General features: G+C 44.4%; 1 protein-coding gene across 1 annotated transcript in view; it reads right to left on the bottom strand.

The window, feature by feature from the left end:
- The window catches only part of LOC104993123, a 137,788-nt gene extending 126,990 nt beyond the window's left edge, over positions 1–10,798 (bottom strand). The window contains exons 1-2 of the mRNA XM_010846244.1: positions 10,774–10,798; positions 9,304–9,558 (exon numbers count right to left, since the gene is read on the bottom strand). Of these exons, the coding sequence (XP_010844546.1) occupies positions 9,304–9,558; positions 10,774–10,798 (280 nt within the window). The remainder of the gene's footprint in view (positions 1–9,303; positions 9,559–10,773) is intronic.
- Positions 10,799–17,796: the final 6,998 nt, after the last annotated feature.

Genomic DNA, 17,796 nt, shown 5'->3' on the forward strand with positions numbered 1-17,796 from the left:
TTCTCCCTGTCTCACTGAGCACATCCTGGCTGACCTCCTCTGTGGTTCTTGTCTTCCTTGCTGACCACTCCTTCTTTCTTCAGACACAGTCACTTTCTTTAGACGTAGTCAAAGTCTGTGTTGGTCAAAAGCACACTGTGTCTTTCGGCCAGGGGTGAGGGCGATTCGTCTTCTCCCATTATGTGCCGGTTTAATTAGGTGATTTCTCAGAATTCCCTGGCAGAGCCCACCAAGGACTATGGAGTTCTCTACTTCCACAAATCCACAAGCATTCAGCCAGCGCCTGTGTGGGCATTCTTATTAGATACAGCTTTTCTCAACTTAATCCCCATTTTAGCATAGAGGATATGTATGCTCAAAACCTTGGAAATGATTTTAATAACAGCTAGGAAGTTTGTTCTCAAGTACTATTTATAAATCTCTTTGAAAGATGGCACCCTGTTAATCATAATGATGGGGGAGAAATACAAAGTAACCTTCAGGTGGGAGAAAAAGGATGCTGATCCAGCAAAGAAAGGAATAGAGTGCACAGATGAACAGTCAGCATGGTGGATACAAAGGACTCGCCATAGGACCCCACCCTCCTGCCTCTGAGGTGACAGTCTGGGGCCAAAGGAAGTGCCCCCACTGGACTGTGGGAGGGTCCGGTCATCCCTCCCTTGTCATTGCCGGACCCCGAGTGAATTCCACCTTCTCTTTTTGCCACTTATTGCCTCTGACACACACACATTAGTTGAAAGCTTTTAAAAAATCTAAATTACCTCTGTCACCGTGTTGGAACAAACTCTATGATTAGTTTCCTTAAATAAAACAAATTCTATGTGACAATGTCCTTACACTGTATTCATTTATTCATTTCCCTCACTCATCTCTCAAAGATTCCTCATTGTGTTAAACGCTTCAAGAGTCGGTCAACGAGTTTGTGCTCACCTTATTTAATACTGTTTTTTGTTTTCTAGATTTCCCCTTTGGTCCTTCCTAACCTTTGAGGTGACAGGCCGACTTCTAAACACTCCTGAGGTGCTAATATGGGTATCACTGACCTGCTACTAAGAAGAGTCGCGAGAGCTCTTGTTTTAGGGAATTTTAGAAAGTTTAAAAAGGGCAACTTAACAAGTGGCGACCCATGCAAAACCCAGAAGTTGAGAATTACGCTTTATTTGGTGGACAAAACTGATGGCTTAAGCACAGGACATGGCGTCTCAGATAATTCTGAGAGACTGCGCTGAAGAGGCAAGGAGGGGAACGAGGATATACAGGAATTTCTGCAACAAAGACCAGATAGTCAGAACATCAAAAGATGACTGTTCATTAAAGGAAACCATGGATCTCAGGTTAAGGAATTTAGGGCTTTTCTATGTATGGGAAGACGAGAAAGTCTAGGCTCACTGAAATCACTCCTTTGATGAACATCTCAGCCGTCTGGGGTCAGGGTGATCTGCTTCCTCATTCCAGGTCTCCTCGAGGGCACCACTGGGAGAGGATGCAGCACTGGCCTGCTAGAGAGGACACAGTTCCTCAGGGCACACCCCTGGGGAGGCTGTAATTTGATGGCTCGATGGCTGCAACATTCCTTGCTTCCTGATATGGCAGGCAATCTTTTTCTTTCAGACTAGTCGTTATCAACTTTTACCTAACATAGAAAAATGAGATGGTGACTGATAGCATTGGGAGAAGATGACTGTATTCATTTTCTAACAAAGTATCACAGACTTATCAGCTTAAATGGAGAAGGCAATGGCCACTCACTCCAGTGCTCTTGCCTGGAGAACCCCATGGACGGAGGAGCTCAGTGGACCGCAGTCCGTGGGGGTCACAAAGAGCCAGACACAACTGAGCGACTAACACACGAGCAGCTTAAAACAGCACAGATTTATTATCTAAAAGATTCAGCCAGGAAATGTCCAGGCATGACATGGATGGATCACTGCTCAGGATCTGAGTAGGCCGAAATCAAGGTAGCCTGACCTATGGTTTTCACGTGGGGCCTGAGGTCTTCCTCCAAACTCACTGGTTGTTGGAAAAATTCATGTCCTCACGGTCATAAGACAGAGTCCCTGAGTTTCCTGCTGACTTTCACGGAGGCACCAGTCTCAGCTCCTAGAAGCTGCCTGCAGCTCTTGGCCATGTGATCCCCACCAGCAATTTACACACAGAGGTTTTTCTGTGTGATTTTCTGTTCTGTGACTAGTCAAAAAAAAAAAACATCTCTCAGCTTTTTAAACGATCATTAGGTCAGGTTCAAGGGGACTTCCCTTGTAGCTTAGTTGGTAAAAAATCTGCCTGCAATGCAGGAGACATGGGTTCAATTCGTGGGTCAGGAAGATCCCCTGGAGAAGGGCATGGTAACCCACTCCGGTATTCTTAAGTGGAGAATCCCATGGACAGAGGAGCCTGTGGGCTAAAATCCACAGGGTTGCAAGAGTCAGACATGACTTAGCCAGTAAACCTCCAACCCCCTCAGGCCAGGTTCAAACAGGACAATCTCTTGATTTTAAGATCAAGTAATCTGGAAATTTAATTACATCTGAAAAATCCGTTCACTTCAGTAAACTGAAATTTAACTGAATAATTAAAAGAAAGTGTGAACATACCAGGGACTTGAAATCTTACGGACATCTTAGAAATCTACTTCTCAAAACGACCTAGTAAGAAATGGAGCTATGTTAAGGGTAGACATCTAGAGTATACAGAGAGCCAGCTTATTCTGACAGGTACAGTGTCTCTCAGTAGAGGTTTCTGGGTCAAGAGAATTTCCTCTCCAACAGCTTTACCCATTTTGTTTCCAATGATGGCAAGTTTATAAAGAACCCCTGCTTATCAATTTGATATTCAATCATAGATTTGCTAGTTGGCCCATTTTTAAAAAGTAAACTTTATTATTGTAGTACATTCATACAGAAAACGAACAAGATCATAAGTGTACAGCTCAACAAATTATCACCAAGTGAACATACTACATAGACCTACACTCAGCTCAAGACATGGAAAACTGCCAGACTCTGAGAGGTTCTCCAATGTCCCCTCCCAGGCTCTGTGGCCTCCTCTCCCAGATTAACCGTTACCCTGACTTTTAAGACCGTACGTTGATTTTGCTTCCTTCGTTTGAACTTTTCTATAGTTAGAAACTCGCAATAGGTAACACTGTGTGTCTGAACTTCTTTCATTCAACATTACTTTTGTGAGTTTCTATAAGAACATGCCGCAGTTAATTTCTCCATCCTGCTGTGGATTAACCTTTGCTTTGATTCTAATCCTTGACCACAAATAATGGCATCTGTGCGCTGTGCACACCTGCCTGCTTGCGTACTCCTAGTTAAGAATAGGACCTGGTTAAGAATACGAATGAGGTCCACTTTAGTAGTCACTGCCAGTCATCCCCATCCTTAACTGTGCTTCATTTAGCCTCCCAGTTTGGGGACTCTCTCTTGGCCTTCTACGGAGAAGAAACTTCCAAATCTTGCCCCAGAGTGGGGAGGCTCAGTCCCCCAGCTTGTGCAGTGAAGACCTGAGGCTGCTTCTTGGCTGCAGTTTTAATTGTTCTCCTTATTCTAGCCAGCCCATGTCTCTTTACCCTGCTTCACGGGTTCCTGGTGCAGCCAACTCCGGAATTTGGGGGGGTTCACAATATGAGTTGGATTGTTGTCAGCTTTTCCCACTACCAGTTTTAAATTCAAGCCTGCTGCCTTACTCATCTTTCCAGTTTTCAAAAATTTGATGCTGTCAGGCCCTTTCACATTTCTTTTGTCCCTGTGGGGTTTATATCTCTAAAAAACACCCATTGTCTTTTGTTTTAGGGAAGTGTTGGGAAAGCACAAAAGAAGAAAGTCTGTGCCTTGAATCCAGTCTGTTGGGTAAAGTAACTTTTTTTTATGTGTTCAGTGTTCCTCCTAGAGTAACAGAGGTTACTTTGTACTCTGAAATGGTTCACAGCTTCACACAAGACTGTCACCTGCTCCTTGTGATTTGGAGTCTGTTTCCCTGTTTCTGTCTCGGGTTTGGAGGTATTTGTGCATTTTTAGCTAGCTCGTGAAGTGTCACAAGGAAACATACCACCTGCAGCACCAACTAATATCACAAAACCATATGTTGATAGAAGCAAGGCATTTATGAGTTGTGACTTCTACAGCAATGCGGTAGTTATCAAGACAGTCTGGAATTATTCACGTTTCATTTCTGTTTTATGCCGGTCATCTGAAAAACAGTGCAGCTTGGATAGAAATATAAACTGTTCTGCTGGGTCGATTTGGGGGAAACAGATGACACTGGTGTGATTACCAGTATCATCAAATTGATGGATTCCCAGAGGAAATAAAAGGGCATCTGGTGGAATGGAACTTTAAAAATTATGCCACGTTCTTCTCGGCCTAGAGGCCGAGTCACCTTGAAGCGAATCTGTAAAAAAAATTATTATTTGGAGAGCTATTACTTGGGGAGAGGCCAATATGTGTTATGGCAATGTAAGGCCAATAGGTACCTTTATCCTAAAGGGAAAAAATATAGAATGTAGTCTCCTGAAAGCCGTGCTCTAAATACTGCCTGAATGGGAACTGGTTCGGGAGAGAAGGCAGAAGAATTTACCCAGGTACCCAAGGAACTGCTTGGAAGCACAAGGGTCAAGTGCCCTCTCCCTTTGGAACTTCGGCCTTAGGAAAACCTCCCCACTGGGCTGGAACGCTGAGGACGGGGTCCTTTGGGCCTTGGAGGGAAGCCCCGCGGAGGAAGGCGGAGCCCGCGGGTATTCAGGGCTGAGGGACCCGCGGCCGGGGCTGATGCAGGCGCGGTGGGCGGACGAGACTGCGGCCTGCAGGCCCGGGTGCTAGGCCGTTTGCTCCCGTTTGGGCAGTAAATGGGTGCTCCTCCCGGGCTGCTGACTACCTTGAAAAGACCGAGGCAGCCGCTCTGCAGAAATGCTGCTTTCACTGGGTCTCCGGGGGTCTTTGGGAACACAGGGGCTCCTGCAGATCAGACCGCATGGTGACCGTGAGAGGGATGGGCCACAAGGAATTGTACCAACACTGATCACAGACTTCCCGCACACGCAGGGGTTTAACCGCTATTCCTGAACTACAGCATGGGGCTTTTCGATCTGCTTTGCGTCTTCTTCAAGATTAAGTTTCACAGCGTTTGTCACATGAGGACACAGAAAAATGATCCATTTCCTCCAGCCTTACCCCAGATACACGGGTGGGCTTCAAGGCTGCCATCTTCTCTGTGCTGCAAGAGTCCTCATGTCCCCTTTGCTTTGCCTCACAGGTTTCATCCTTTCCTTGGTATCATGCACTACTGAAAACTTTCTCATCTTCAACATTATTGACATTTTATGCCAAATATATATACTCCTATTCGTGACAACCAAAAACGCCGCTGTGGGGCAGAATTACCTCTAGCCGAGCGCCGTTGGTCCGGTGGAGGGAAAATGAGGAAAGGAGAAAGACAAGGAAGGCTTGAGTCCGAGTCCTGGTCCAGCAGCTCCTGGGCATCTTCTTACTCTCGTCGTTGACTCTGGAACGTGCTGTGTGTCGTAGTCTGAGGTTTGTGCAGTGCTGCTAGCAAGCCCTCTGGGGTAACAAAGCCAAAGCCACTCATCTGGCCCTGATTTGGGAAAGGAGTACGTCAAGGCTATATATAGGCACCCTGCTTATTTAACTTATATGCAGAGTACATCATGAGAAACGCTGGGCTGGGGGAAGCACAAGCTGGAATCAAGATTGCCAGGAGAAATATCAGTCACCTCAGATACACAGATGACACCACCCTTATGGCAGAAAGTGAAGAACTAAATAGCCTCTTGATGAAAGTGAAAGAAGAGAGTGGAAAAAGCTGGCTTAAAACTCAGCATTCAGAAAACTAAGATCATGACATCTGGTCCCATCACTTCATGGCATATAGATGGGAAAACAATGGAAACAGTGAGAGACTTTATTTTTTTGGGCTCCAAAATCACTGCAGATGGTGACTGCAGCCATGAAATTAAAAGACGCTTACTCCTTGGAAGGAAAGTTATGACCAACCTAGATAGCATATTCAAAAGCAGAGACATTACTTTACCAACAAAGGTCCGTCTAGTCAAGGCTATGGTTTTTCCAATAGTCTTGTATGGATGTGAGAGTTGGACTATAAAGAAAGCTGAGCGCTGAAGAATTGATGCTTTTGAACTGTGATACTGGACTCTTGAGAGTCCCTTGGACTGCAAGGAGATCCAACCAGTCCATCCTAATGGAGTTCAGTCCTGAATATTCATTGGAAGGACTGATGCTGAAGCTGAAACTCCACTACTTTGGCCACCTGATGCAAAGAGCTGACTCATTTGAAAAGACCCTGAAGCTAGGAAAGATTGAAGGCAGGAGGAGAAGGGGACGACAGAGGATGAGGTGGCTGGATGGCATCAACGACTCAACAGACATGAGTTTGAGTGAACTCCGGGAGTTGGTGATGGCCAGGGAGGCCTGGCGTGCTGCAGTCCATGGGGTTGTAAAGCATCAGACACTACTGAGTGACTGAGCTGAACTGAGTCGGGCCCCAAACTGGGTCACTTCCACGACCCCAGACTGTGCCTCTAGCTCCATGTACCTGTAGTTTTGAAGACTCACTCTTTTGGAGGACTAAAACTCTTCTGCCTCACCTCATCTTCCAGTCCTCCACCATCCAGGGAGCTAATGGGGGATTCAGGATGGGGAACATGTGTACACCCATGGCGGATACATGTTGATGTATGGCAAAACCAATACAATATTGTAATGTTAAAAAAATAATAATAATAATAAAAATTTTTTTTAAAAAGAAATATTTTAGGCAACCTTCCTCAGTCTTTTTTATTCAGTATACCAAATGTTAATACAGGCCTTTATTTCCTATCTGTTGACCCCAAAAGGGGCCATCGTCTACTGAACCCTTTCTTCCTTATCAAGAATCAGAGAACTCTTTCCATGTCCATCTAAACAACATTATCTCTCTCTCTCTTTTTTTTTTTTTTTTTGTGCACAGATGTATAGTATCCCATCACATAAAGATATCATTATTTATTTAACCACTCTCTCATGGAAGGAAACTTGTACTATTATTTTAAAAACTGTTGTAGTAGAAAATATGTGTATATATCAAGAAGTGGAATCACTTGGTCAAATATAATATGTATCTGTAATTTTGATGCATTGTGCAAAATTGTTCTCTGTAGGAGCTGTAATAATTCACCCTCCCACCAGCAATACATGACAGCAGCTGTTTCTCTGCAGTCCGACCAACAGAGCACCTCTACCTTGGATTTTTACTAATTGGTGGAAAATTGTGTTTCAGTGTAGTTTTAATTTGCATGCATCGTACTGTCTATGCCGTTGAGTGTCTCCTCATATGTTTGAATCATTTTAATTTCTCTCTTGTGAGCCATCTGTTTATCCCTTGCTCATTCTTCTTCTGGGTTGTTGGGTTTTTTTCCTCATAAATTTCTAGAAGTTCTTTAGATATTTTTGATATGAGGTGCAAATACTCTTCTCCAATATGTCAGTTGTTTTGTGATCTTGCATACAGCAATCCTTTCTTAGGTTTTTGAAATAAGTGTTTGGTTAGTCTAACAGTTTTTCCTTAATGATTTTTAGTTTTAAATGATAAAGAAATTGTCACTCACATTTTTCTTCTAATAGTTTTAGGATTTTTTAACAATTAAATTTTTGATCCATGTGGAATCTATCCTGTTAGTGTAACATGAGTTATATATCGAAGCTTGTGTTTCCCAGATGGTCCCCCAGATGTCCAACACCATATATTAAAATACCCATCTTCCCTACAATTATTGGAGAAGCCATGTTTATCCAATACCGAATCCCTTCTTGTATCTGACTTTCTATGTATGCTTGGACTTTTTACTCATTTTTGGACTTTCCAGCCTGTCTGCTAATGCACTGCTGCCTCACTGTTTCACACACACGTTTTACACGTTTTAATGTTTGATCAGGCTAGTGTTCACTTATTGCTCTCTTTTTGAAAATCAGAACTCATGGACTCTTGTGTTTATTTTTTCACTGCATTCATTTTTTTACAGGGAGCGCACTAATGCAAGGGTATTCTCCACGCCTCAGTAGTACCTTTAGGAGGGGGGCGCTGGACAGAGTTGGGGGACTTCACCCCCTGAAGAATGCCCAGCCCCCTACAAACTGCTTCAAGCTCACTCACTTTCCTTTCACAAAATCCTCAGGTACCTATTCACAGGATTTGTGGGAGGTCATGAGGTGAAAGAGCTCACAGAATAGGAAAATACTGCTATCTGATTTTATATAAACCTGGCCAACTTGAAAGGAATACCAACAGATGAAGCGATTAGGAGTTTGGCTCATTCTTGAATCATTGAATCTAGCCTGAATATCTGAATCATTTGACTTTCAAAAGTTTCCCTTCAGATGAGAGCACTTATTCCTCTCTTGCTTGGTTCTACTTCTTCCCGACAGTAACCTGGCTTGGTTGAGTAGAAGAAAAGATCGCAGGAGGACAGATGTTTCTTTCAGTTCCTTTTTATTCTCAGGAAGATCTCTAATCTAGTACTCATTTTCTTGGAGGGTAAAACAGATCAAGATCCCATCTTGACGTCTGTCCACCCACATCCACTGTTTCCTATAAAAGATCTTGCCAATTCTTTGCCGATCTTTGAAATTCATCATTGAGCAGTCATGCTCAGCGCCTTCACATGCATGCCAGAGCCTGATGCAGACGTGTCTCTTCCCCTCCCGGCCCGTTTTGTCAGGCTGTACAGAGTGAGACCTGGGGTTCCGGGTGATGCTCAGTAGCACCTTGGCAGCGGTGCCTAAGCATAAGATTACTAATGCGGGGAAAGAAGTGTAGCTTAAGAAGCACCAATAATTCCGATGATTCATAGGATGACATCATTTAACTGTACAGTCTCAGACTCAAATCCTGCATTTCTCCTGAACTTGCAAACGATCACCCTGCCCTTTATTTTATAGGATTAAAGTCACGAGTTCTTGAAACATGATTCTGACTCTGAAAGTCTAAGTCACCTCGATTCATGGCCAGAACTGTGTTTTTCATTTTCTGAACTGAAACCTAAAAATATTGACTGACGATCGGTGTGTCTTATAGATTATGAAAACATCTGCCTAAGAGCAGCAGGAATTTGTCCCTTAGCTGTTTAATGTCTCAAGATGTTAGGACAACCAGCAAAACTAGCAGAACACTAGTCTTGAAGGTACCACATTTGCTTAATTTGAAACATTATTTTTAGAAAGCATTCTTTGGTATGAAAGTGATGGCAGCATCAGTAGCCACATAAGAACTGTAGCGTATGAGCCGCACATCTACGAGAACACGGGACGTGTGGAGACTGCTCCGCAGTGGGACATTTCTCTTCGGGTTCGAGAGCAACACTACTCTCGCCTGGCTGTCTGAGCACCAGGCTCAGAAAGGACAAGGAAGGAACGCGCGGGCCGTGGGCATGTGAGGCCAGCACCGTTCTGCGCCGCTGCTTGCACTGCCTGAGGCCTCCCCGGCTTTGCTCCTTGGGCGTCTGCCTCTGCAAAGGGAGGCTTCCGTTGCTGAGTTCCCGCTTTGCTAACAACGGTCAAAGAGAGTCTATTGCGCCCCACTGGCCTGTGAACCCCTTAAAGTCGGTGACTGCCCTTTCTTAACTTTTTGCTTCTTTCAAGTCCTGCTTTGCCCCTGCAAAATAAACTGGTGACCCCCGTAGAACCCTCCTGGATGCTCTGGAGGGCAGTTTGGCTCCTCTTTGCCGCGTGGGGCTTCCGACGCTTCATTCTGTGTCGTGGACTTCTTCTCTAGAAAGGAGAATCCAGACTTAAGTGCGGGCTGTGTAAAGCATTTTAATGTTTCCCTGCCACGTTCTTACTACGGTCGATTTTCTTAGAATCTAAGCTAAGAACAACAGGGATGTGTGTGTGTGTGTGTGTGTTGTGGGGGTGAGGGCAGAGGTCAGTGGGGAGCATCAACCTGGGAAAATGGAGCAAAGCCATTTGACCTCAGGACTTTCTGTGAGAGCTTTCTGCCATCAAACGGTCCAGAGAGGCCTTTATCCAGATATACAGCTTGTCCTATGTGTTTTTTATTTAAAGCATACTTAGGAACTTTCGTATTAACATTGTTTATCCAAAGTCTAAATTCAGAGGGTGAATTTCTTACCCCTTCCTTGCTATAGACGGTTTAAATATTTTTAAAAAAAAAAACTTTTTTTTTTTGGTCTACTTAAGGTTTTGTGTATGTTGAGGTTTGCACCAACAGCACCTTAATCCTTTCCCATGGGCTACGATCCTGCCTGTCTCCCCTCATTCCTCTGGGCAAATTGGCTGCTCCAGCGTCTTTCAGCTTGTCCGGGCTTTACATCAGCGCATTACAGTAGCCCTACCGCCCACATTAGAGGGATCTTATTTTAGGTCTTCGGCCCCCCAGGTATGGCATAAGCATGGACCGTCAGTGCCTGCCTGCTGCCCTCTGCTCTTGCGCCGTCTGCAGTGGTGACTGGCGTGGGCCCAAGACTCCCGTCTGTTAGACGTGGCGGTGCACTTAAGTCTGGACCCGCTGTGTAAGCAGGATGAGCACCTGTCTCCGTAACGGTTTCAGTGAGGAGCCGAATGGGCCCTCCTCCCTGAACGCTGTCTAACACTTGACCTTGAAGGCTACCCCTTAGTCTTTCAGCACCAATCACTGCAGAGTGGGGAGAAAGTGGGACGGGAGCAAGCACGTTTGAAATCCGTCACGTGGCCAGTATTTCAGGCAGAATCACTCAGCGCTCCCTGTGTGTTTAATCCATACCAGAAAACCGTGACACCAGTGTCATTGTGCCGATTTCGTGGATGAAGAAACTGAGGCCTAGCAAGGGCCCAGGTCGTAAGCGTGGAACCACCGCTCCCAGTGGACTCCCAAGGGAGACCCACTGTGGCCACCGCCCGCTGAGCCACCCCTGAGCACACGTGGCTCCACTGGGAGCAGGTCGTGCAAATAAGTGATCGGAGAGCCCTAGAGCTGTGTGGGATGCTGTCTCGTTCGCTTCCCTGCCTCTTTGCGGATGAAGAAACAGACAGGAAAGGACTCGCCCAGGAAGACTTGTCCCAGAGTGAGTTAGAGGCGGGGCGGGGTCCACCGCCCTGCACTCCAGGCTCCCAGCTGCTCCAGTTTCTCAAACTCTCTACCTTCTTGAATGGCCATCCTGGGTGATGATTCTCAGTCCACACGGCAAAATCCATCCCTCAATTATACGCCAGCTTCTGACGACTGTAGAGGTGGATCGCGAGGCGCCTTGTTTTAATTTATTTATGGCGTCCTGGACGACTCGGACCTCTTGTACCCAGGAGTGCGTTAGTATATGCGTGGGTCCCCCAGTACACTCCACAGCACCGTCTCCGCCTCGTTACACACCTATCACACGTGTCCGTGGCACAGCAGCCGTCAGGACGTTAGTGTCACTTCCTAACACACAGGCACGATTTAAAGATGCCTGCCAGAGGGATGGTACGGGGAGGGAGGAGGGAGGAGGGTTCAGGATGGGGAACACGTGTATACCTGTGGCGGATTCATGTTGATATATGGCAAAGCCAATACAATGTTGTAAAGTTAAAAAATAAAATTAAAATAAAATATATATAAAAAATAAAGATGCTCCACATTCCCACTCAGCCTTCCTTTAACTTGTTTCTTGAAATTATAAGAATGTTTTCTTTATCCCAAAATGAATAGGATGGAACAAAGCTCAAGCTTAGAGGGTTAATTATAGTTTTTCATTTCAAATTTACCTCTTCATAAGGTCACTCGCTGATTTAAGAACCGGCTTATCCCCAGTTGCCTGCGGCTCATATTTCCCCCTGGCTTTCCAGGGCTCTGCTGACTCATAACATAAAATCACTTTACCTTCCAGGGCCTCAAGTTTCTCATTTGTAAACTGGAGAGGCTCATACAGACCAGCTTGGAGGCATTTTCTGTGACAAGCAGTGAAAAATGAGAGCCAGCTAAGTTGTGGCTTTCTTGTACTCAAAGGAGAAAGCTTTTCAGAAAGGTATAAGTGACTATTGAGGCCAGCAAATCAATAGCTCAGCTGATTCAATATCTTTTCCTTTTTTGTTTTGCAATTCTGTCATATAATTTAATATAAAAGGGGAAATAAACTTGTGACTTCTTAAGAGGCATACAGGAGAACAGTTAACTTCCTTTGTTGAGTTCTGACCTGAAAAAGATCACATTAGGTAAAAGGAGATCAGAAAAATGATCAAAAGTTTCACATTGTGCAGAATCTTCAGAATCTGTAAGGAAAGGGAAACTGAATTATTAAGTTGGATCAAAAGACACTTGAAGGGTGGATACGACAAAACTTCCTTCATTCTGTACATATTCTGTGCTTATTTCTTAGATAACACTTCTTTTGTTGTTACTGTTATTTTTGCTTCTGTGTAGGAAAATTATTATAATCTAGTTGTGGTGTGTATGTGCTGGGAATGTTACATATTAGATTTGAAAGGATTAATGAATTCTTTGAAACACCCCCTTCTTTGCTAAATCATATTGACAGAGATTAAAGGTGCTTTGTGTTCAAAATAACTCTGCCAGGAAGTAATCACAGACACATTCATCTAGTATTACTTTTTCTGCCACCTTTGCATCTCTTTTGTGGCTGTATTCCTGCCGTCTCCTCATTCATTTACAGCGTTAGTTTGCAGGCTGTGCCCCTAACAGAATGGGGGTCTTTGAGTGTTTTTTCCTGGGTAATCTCACTATCAGCATTATACCTGCTATAAAATGGATGCTCAGGGGAAAAAAAAAAAAAAAACTTATTGATTGAATTAATGAATTGGTGAGTGAGTGAATGGAGAATACCAAACTAGAAATATGTAACTGACCAGGAGAAGTGTTTGACATTTGAAAACGAAAGATGTTTCTGGTGTAACCAGGGAAAAAAAACGACCAGTGAGATAGTTGTGGGCTTGATGGATGTGCTTTAAAGCAGTGCTTCTCAAATGTCAGTGCAAATGTGAATTGCCTGGGAATCTTCTTTAGATGATTCTGCTTCGTTACATCTGGGTTGGGGCCTGGGGTTCTGCTGTCTGAATATCAAGGCTTCCAGGGCCTGGCCTGGAAAAATGATGGGCCACCCTTGAGAGTGGCTGACTGGGCCCAAAGTTCACAGGGTTCTGCTTGTGGAATTACAGTGGATTCTTGTTCTTTGTGGATTCTATAAAGTCGCTGAATACTGAATTAGCAAATACTGAACTACTGATGCTGAGGGAAACACAGAACTAGGTCTCCGTGAGCCCCTGGTCACAGCATTTTTGCCAACTAATCAATACACAATCTTGTTTTATATGTGCTTCTTTTTTTTTTTGGCTTCCCTGGTGGCTCAGTGGTAAAGAATTCGCCTGCCAATGCGGGAGCCACAGGAAATGCGGGTTTGATCCCTGCGTCAGAAAGGTCCCCTGGAGAAGGACATGGCAACACACTCCTGTATTCTTGCCTGGGAAATGCCACAGACAGAGGAGCCTGGTGGGCTACAGTCCATGGGGTCACAAAGAGTCGGTTATGACTAAAGTGTTTGAGCACAAATGTGTTTTTACAGGTACTTCATTAAATATATATTATTGATTCATTAGCATTAAATTCCTGAGTCACACCATGACTCATCTCTGAATGAAGCTTGTCCAACATTTGTGCTTTCTCTGTGAGTTATGTCACAACCTTCTTGCAGTCAGGGACACTTCACACAGACAGTGTTATGCTTGGAGGCCATCATAAACAGCAAAATCACCCCCCAAAAACACAAAAATGTGCAAAATGTGACACTGAATACACTACAGAAAAAACGTGTTACAGTCTGAGAGCTGAAACCAGACGGCAGAACACCACCTTCTTTGACCTCAGCTGGGATCTTGCAAAATGGGCAGTTGGTATGTTTCACCTCTTTGCACATGACGGCCACGACCGTGAGAATGCCATCAGTATTGATCTGAGGAGCTACATATAAATGTTTGTGGGTAGGTGAAACCACGAATATGGACTGTGAGTGATGAGGATTGACTGTGTAATATTCAGGTGTGTGATGAACCAGAAGAGACCTAAAAGTTGCAAAAACTTCAGCAGAACATTTCAGGACAGTATGATAAAAATAACTGGATTCTTCTGGGAAACTGCAAAGAAAGCCTGTGAGTCTCACGGGCCAGCAGGCAGGGACCACCGCGAAATCCCAGAAGAGGGCAAAGCTTGTGAGTCCCAGGACAGCGCAGCAGGCGCAGCGCTAGCCGTGGTTCAGACTTCAGTGGGGGGTGAAGGCACTGCGGTTAGACAAGACCCCAGGGGTTCCCATGCAGTCATCAGTTACAGAAGTGTCTCCCAGCCAGCACTCCTCAAACCTTCCCACCCGAGCTAATGGCAGATTAAGCAGAAGCAGTATATACAGATACAGTGGAATATTATTCAGCTATAAAAAAGAATAAAATACTGTCATTTGTGTCAACGTTAGATGGACCTAGAGAATATTGTGTTTGCTGAAATGTCAAAGACAAATATTAGATGATATCACATATGTAGCATCTAAAAAATAATACAAATGAGTGAATGTACAAAGTAGAAACAAACTCACAGATATAGAAATGAACTTCTGGTTGACAAAGGGGAGAGGGAGGGGGATGGAGGTACAAACTAGAGCATGAAATTCAAAGATACAAACTACTATGTATAAGATAGCTGAACGGCAAGAATATACTGTAGCCACAGGGTATCACAGCCCTTATCTTGCAATAACCCATAATGGAATATAATCTGCAAAAATACCAAATCACTATGTTGTACACCTGAAATTAACACAATACTGTAAATCAGCTCTCAGTCCAGTTCAGTTGCTCAGTCGTGACCCTTGAACCGCAGCACGCCAGGCCTCTTTTTGATCCCTTGAACTGCAGCACGCCAGGCCTCCCTGCCCATCACCAACTCCTGGAGTTTACTCAAACTCCTGTCCATTGAGTCGGTGATGCCATCCAACCATCTCATCCTCTGTTGTCCCCTTCTCCTCCCGCCTTCAATCTTTCCCAGCATCAGGGTCTTTTCCAATGAGTCAGCTCTTCGCATCAAGTGGCCAAAGTATTGGAGTTTCAGCTTCAACATCAGTCCTTCCAATGACTGATGGATGACTTCCAATGACTATAGTTGAAATCAACTATATGTCAATTTAAAAAATGTATTCCTAAGAACCTGCCTCAACAAGGTCCAGTATTGTATTCCACTTTATGAAATATCTGGGTTTGTTTGAATGTGACAGCGTTTCATATTATTTACTGTCAGATCAACCTCCCACCAGGAGCCCCTCTCACTCTCCTGACACGCACCACAGCCCAGGGAGGTGCCCTCTGTCCGTCTCTGTGTTGGTCATCTAGACTGCCCATGAACCAAGTCTGGCCCACCACCTGCTTCTGTAAATAAAAGCATTTTTGGAATAGAGCCATGTCTACTCTTTTAATATTGTCTGTGGCTGCTGTCACACTACAAAAGCAGAGCAGAGTACCTGCAACAGAGACTCTAAGGCCCACACAGCTGAAATTATCTGCTCTCTGGTTCATTGTGGAAAAAGGCCCTCCACTTCTGGTCTAAATTTTTGTGTTGCTCTTTCTTAGTGATTGATGTTATCCTCTTCCCAACTTCGTATGTAAAGAAGCCTTTCAGATATTAAAAACCCAGACAGGCCTGAATTCATTTGTTTCAACTGATTTTCAACTCAGATACTGATTTCTCTGGAGTGAGCCAGATCTTCAATTAGACAAGATTCACTTATAACTCGAGTGGAACCAAATAGGACCTGGACCTGCTAACAGGAACTAGATTTTTTTAGCCTGAGCTAAGACTGTCCTTCTGGTCTGGGAGAGCCAACGGTGTTTTATATCATGTAAAGGTCAGTACTTCCTCGTGAAGGTGACTAAGTAATGGGTGATGAACGGGGGAACTTAGAGTTTAGACTAACGCTGATAGTCCAAACTCTCAGTGTAGACTGATAAATAAGGATGAAGAAAAGGAATTTAAACACAACGGGGCGTAAGGAAGCGGGAGGAGTATCCACACGCAGGACAATGGAGAGGATTTGGCCGCCTGGAGTTTGACCGCCCAAGGTAGTCAGGACAGAAGCAGCTGGGGCAGAGTTCAAGCAAAGCTTTGAGAAAATGCTGAGGTTTAATCTGGGATAAATGCGACTGACAAATCCAGAGGACGGGGCTAAAAATAGCAGGTAAGCCGGGGGAAAGGAAACACAGGTCTGAAACAGAGCAAGAGGAAGCATGACAGCAGAGCCAGGAACCATCCAGAATGCTGTACCGCAAAGAGGAAAAGCATCTTGCCTTCGATGGCATGTTGTCAGTGTTTGGAGTTCGGGCGATTTGAACGAGCTGGAAGAATCTGCAGGTTTTGAGAGGTCCGTTCGTTCAATAAATAGAGTTTTCAGAAGGCTTCTGAAATTTTTTTTTCTTTTCTGAAATTCAGAGCGAGACTTGGAGGATCACACAGAACCTTGATTCTTCAAGAGTTGGGAGGTACAGAGGAAAAGCAGAATAAAGTTTGTAAGACAAAGCCTATTTTTTGGAGCAAAGTTGGAAAACGTAAAGGCTCCTGGAAAGGCTTGGCTCAAGGAAATAAAAAGATTTATACAGGGGGAAATCGCAAAGACTTCTTAAGTGCTTAAACAGCGTATTATGGTTTCTATAATCACAGGCATGAAGTTTGGTTGGTTTTACGTATTGTCTACCTCAAGAATTTTCACATCTGGGTAAAATACTCCCAATAGGTCTTCCTGTCTTCTGCCCCTGCACATAGAGTGGCTGGGCCAGTTATTACTGATTATTCACTGTTAATTTGAGGTGCGGAAATACGTAAGGGCAGGAATTTCTTCTTGAACGAGGGAACGCTGTAGTTCCCTTTGCTCCCCACTGGCTTCCGTGTTGATGATGGAACTGGCCTTAGACAGAGGACGACCCAGAACGTGACCAAGTGGTGAGACTGAACAGAACCTTGGTTCTTGCTGGCATTATGGAGCCCTGGTGTACTCTTTGTTGGGCTTCTAGTTACTGAAAGAGTACATTTTTTTGTTTGTGTGTTTTGGTCATTTGGGGTTGGAATTTCTCTTCCTGTCAAAATCATACTGCTACATACTGACAGGCCCCAAGTCTTCTCCGGACACTAAGGCTGCAGAGGTGAGTGAGACCTGGACACAGGCTAACTGGGAGAGCAAAGAAACCAGACGATTTTAAGAGAATGACCTGCGATGGATATTAGACCCCCGACTCTGGGTATCCTGCTACTCTTGATTAAATGACTTGAATTCAGGGAAGGGGATGGATTCTGAGGGAGCAATACAAACCCAGCATGGAGGCTAAGATTTCTACGGTGATGGAAAGAAACATGGTGAACCTTAGGGGGAAGGTTGGTGATGAGGGGTGATATGGTGGGGGCAGACTGGGAGAGACGAGGGGTGTTTCCTCTAGGAAAGTCCTCTGAAGGAAACTCAAAAGGAATCCAAAAATGCGAATGAACACCAGGAGAATACGGAGGGAAAGAAATGAAGGGAAATGTATTTAAAGGAGACAATGGTTCATGGTGTCAAAAGTAGCTGCGAGATCAACAAAGATACAAACTGTAAATTGTCCACTGGATTTGACCAGAAGGTCAATAGGAAACATCACAAGTGTAGAGTCTGTGTAGAGATGGAGTGAGCTGATCAGGGAAAAGAGGGAAAGAAGTAGAAACGAGGTGGGTTATTTTTTCTCATACAGCTTAACTGGCAAAGAGAATAGAAAGAGATGGAAGGTTGTGTATATT

This window comes from Bison bison, unplaced genomic scaffold, assembly GCF_000754665.1.
Source record: "Bison bison bison isolate TAMUID 2011002044 unplaced genomic scaffold, Bison_UMD1.0 scf7180017864233, whole genome shotgun sequence".
In the NCBI taxonomy this organism is placed as follows: Eukaryota; Metazoa; Chordata; class Mammalia; order Artiodactyla; family Bovidae; genus Bison; species Bison bison.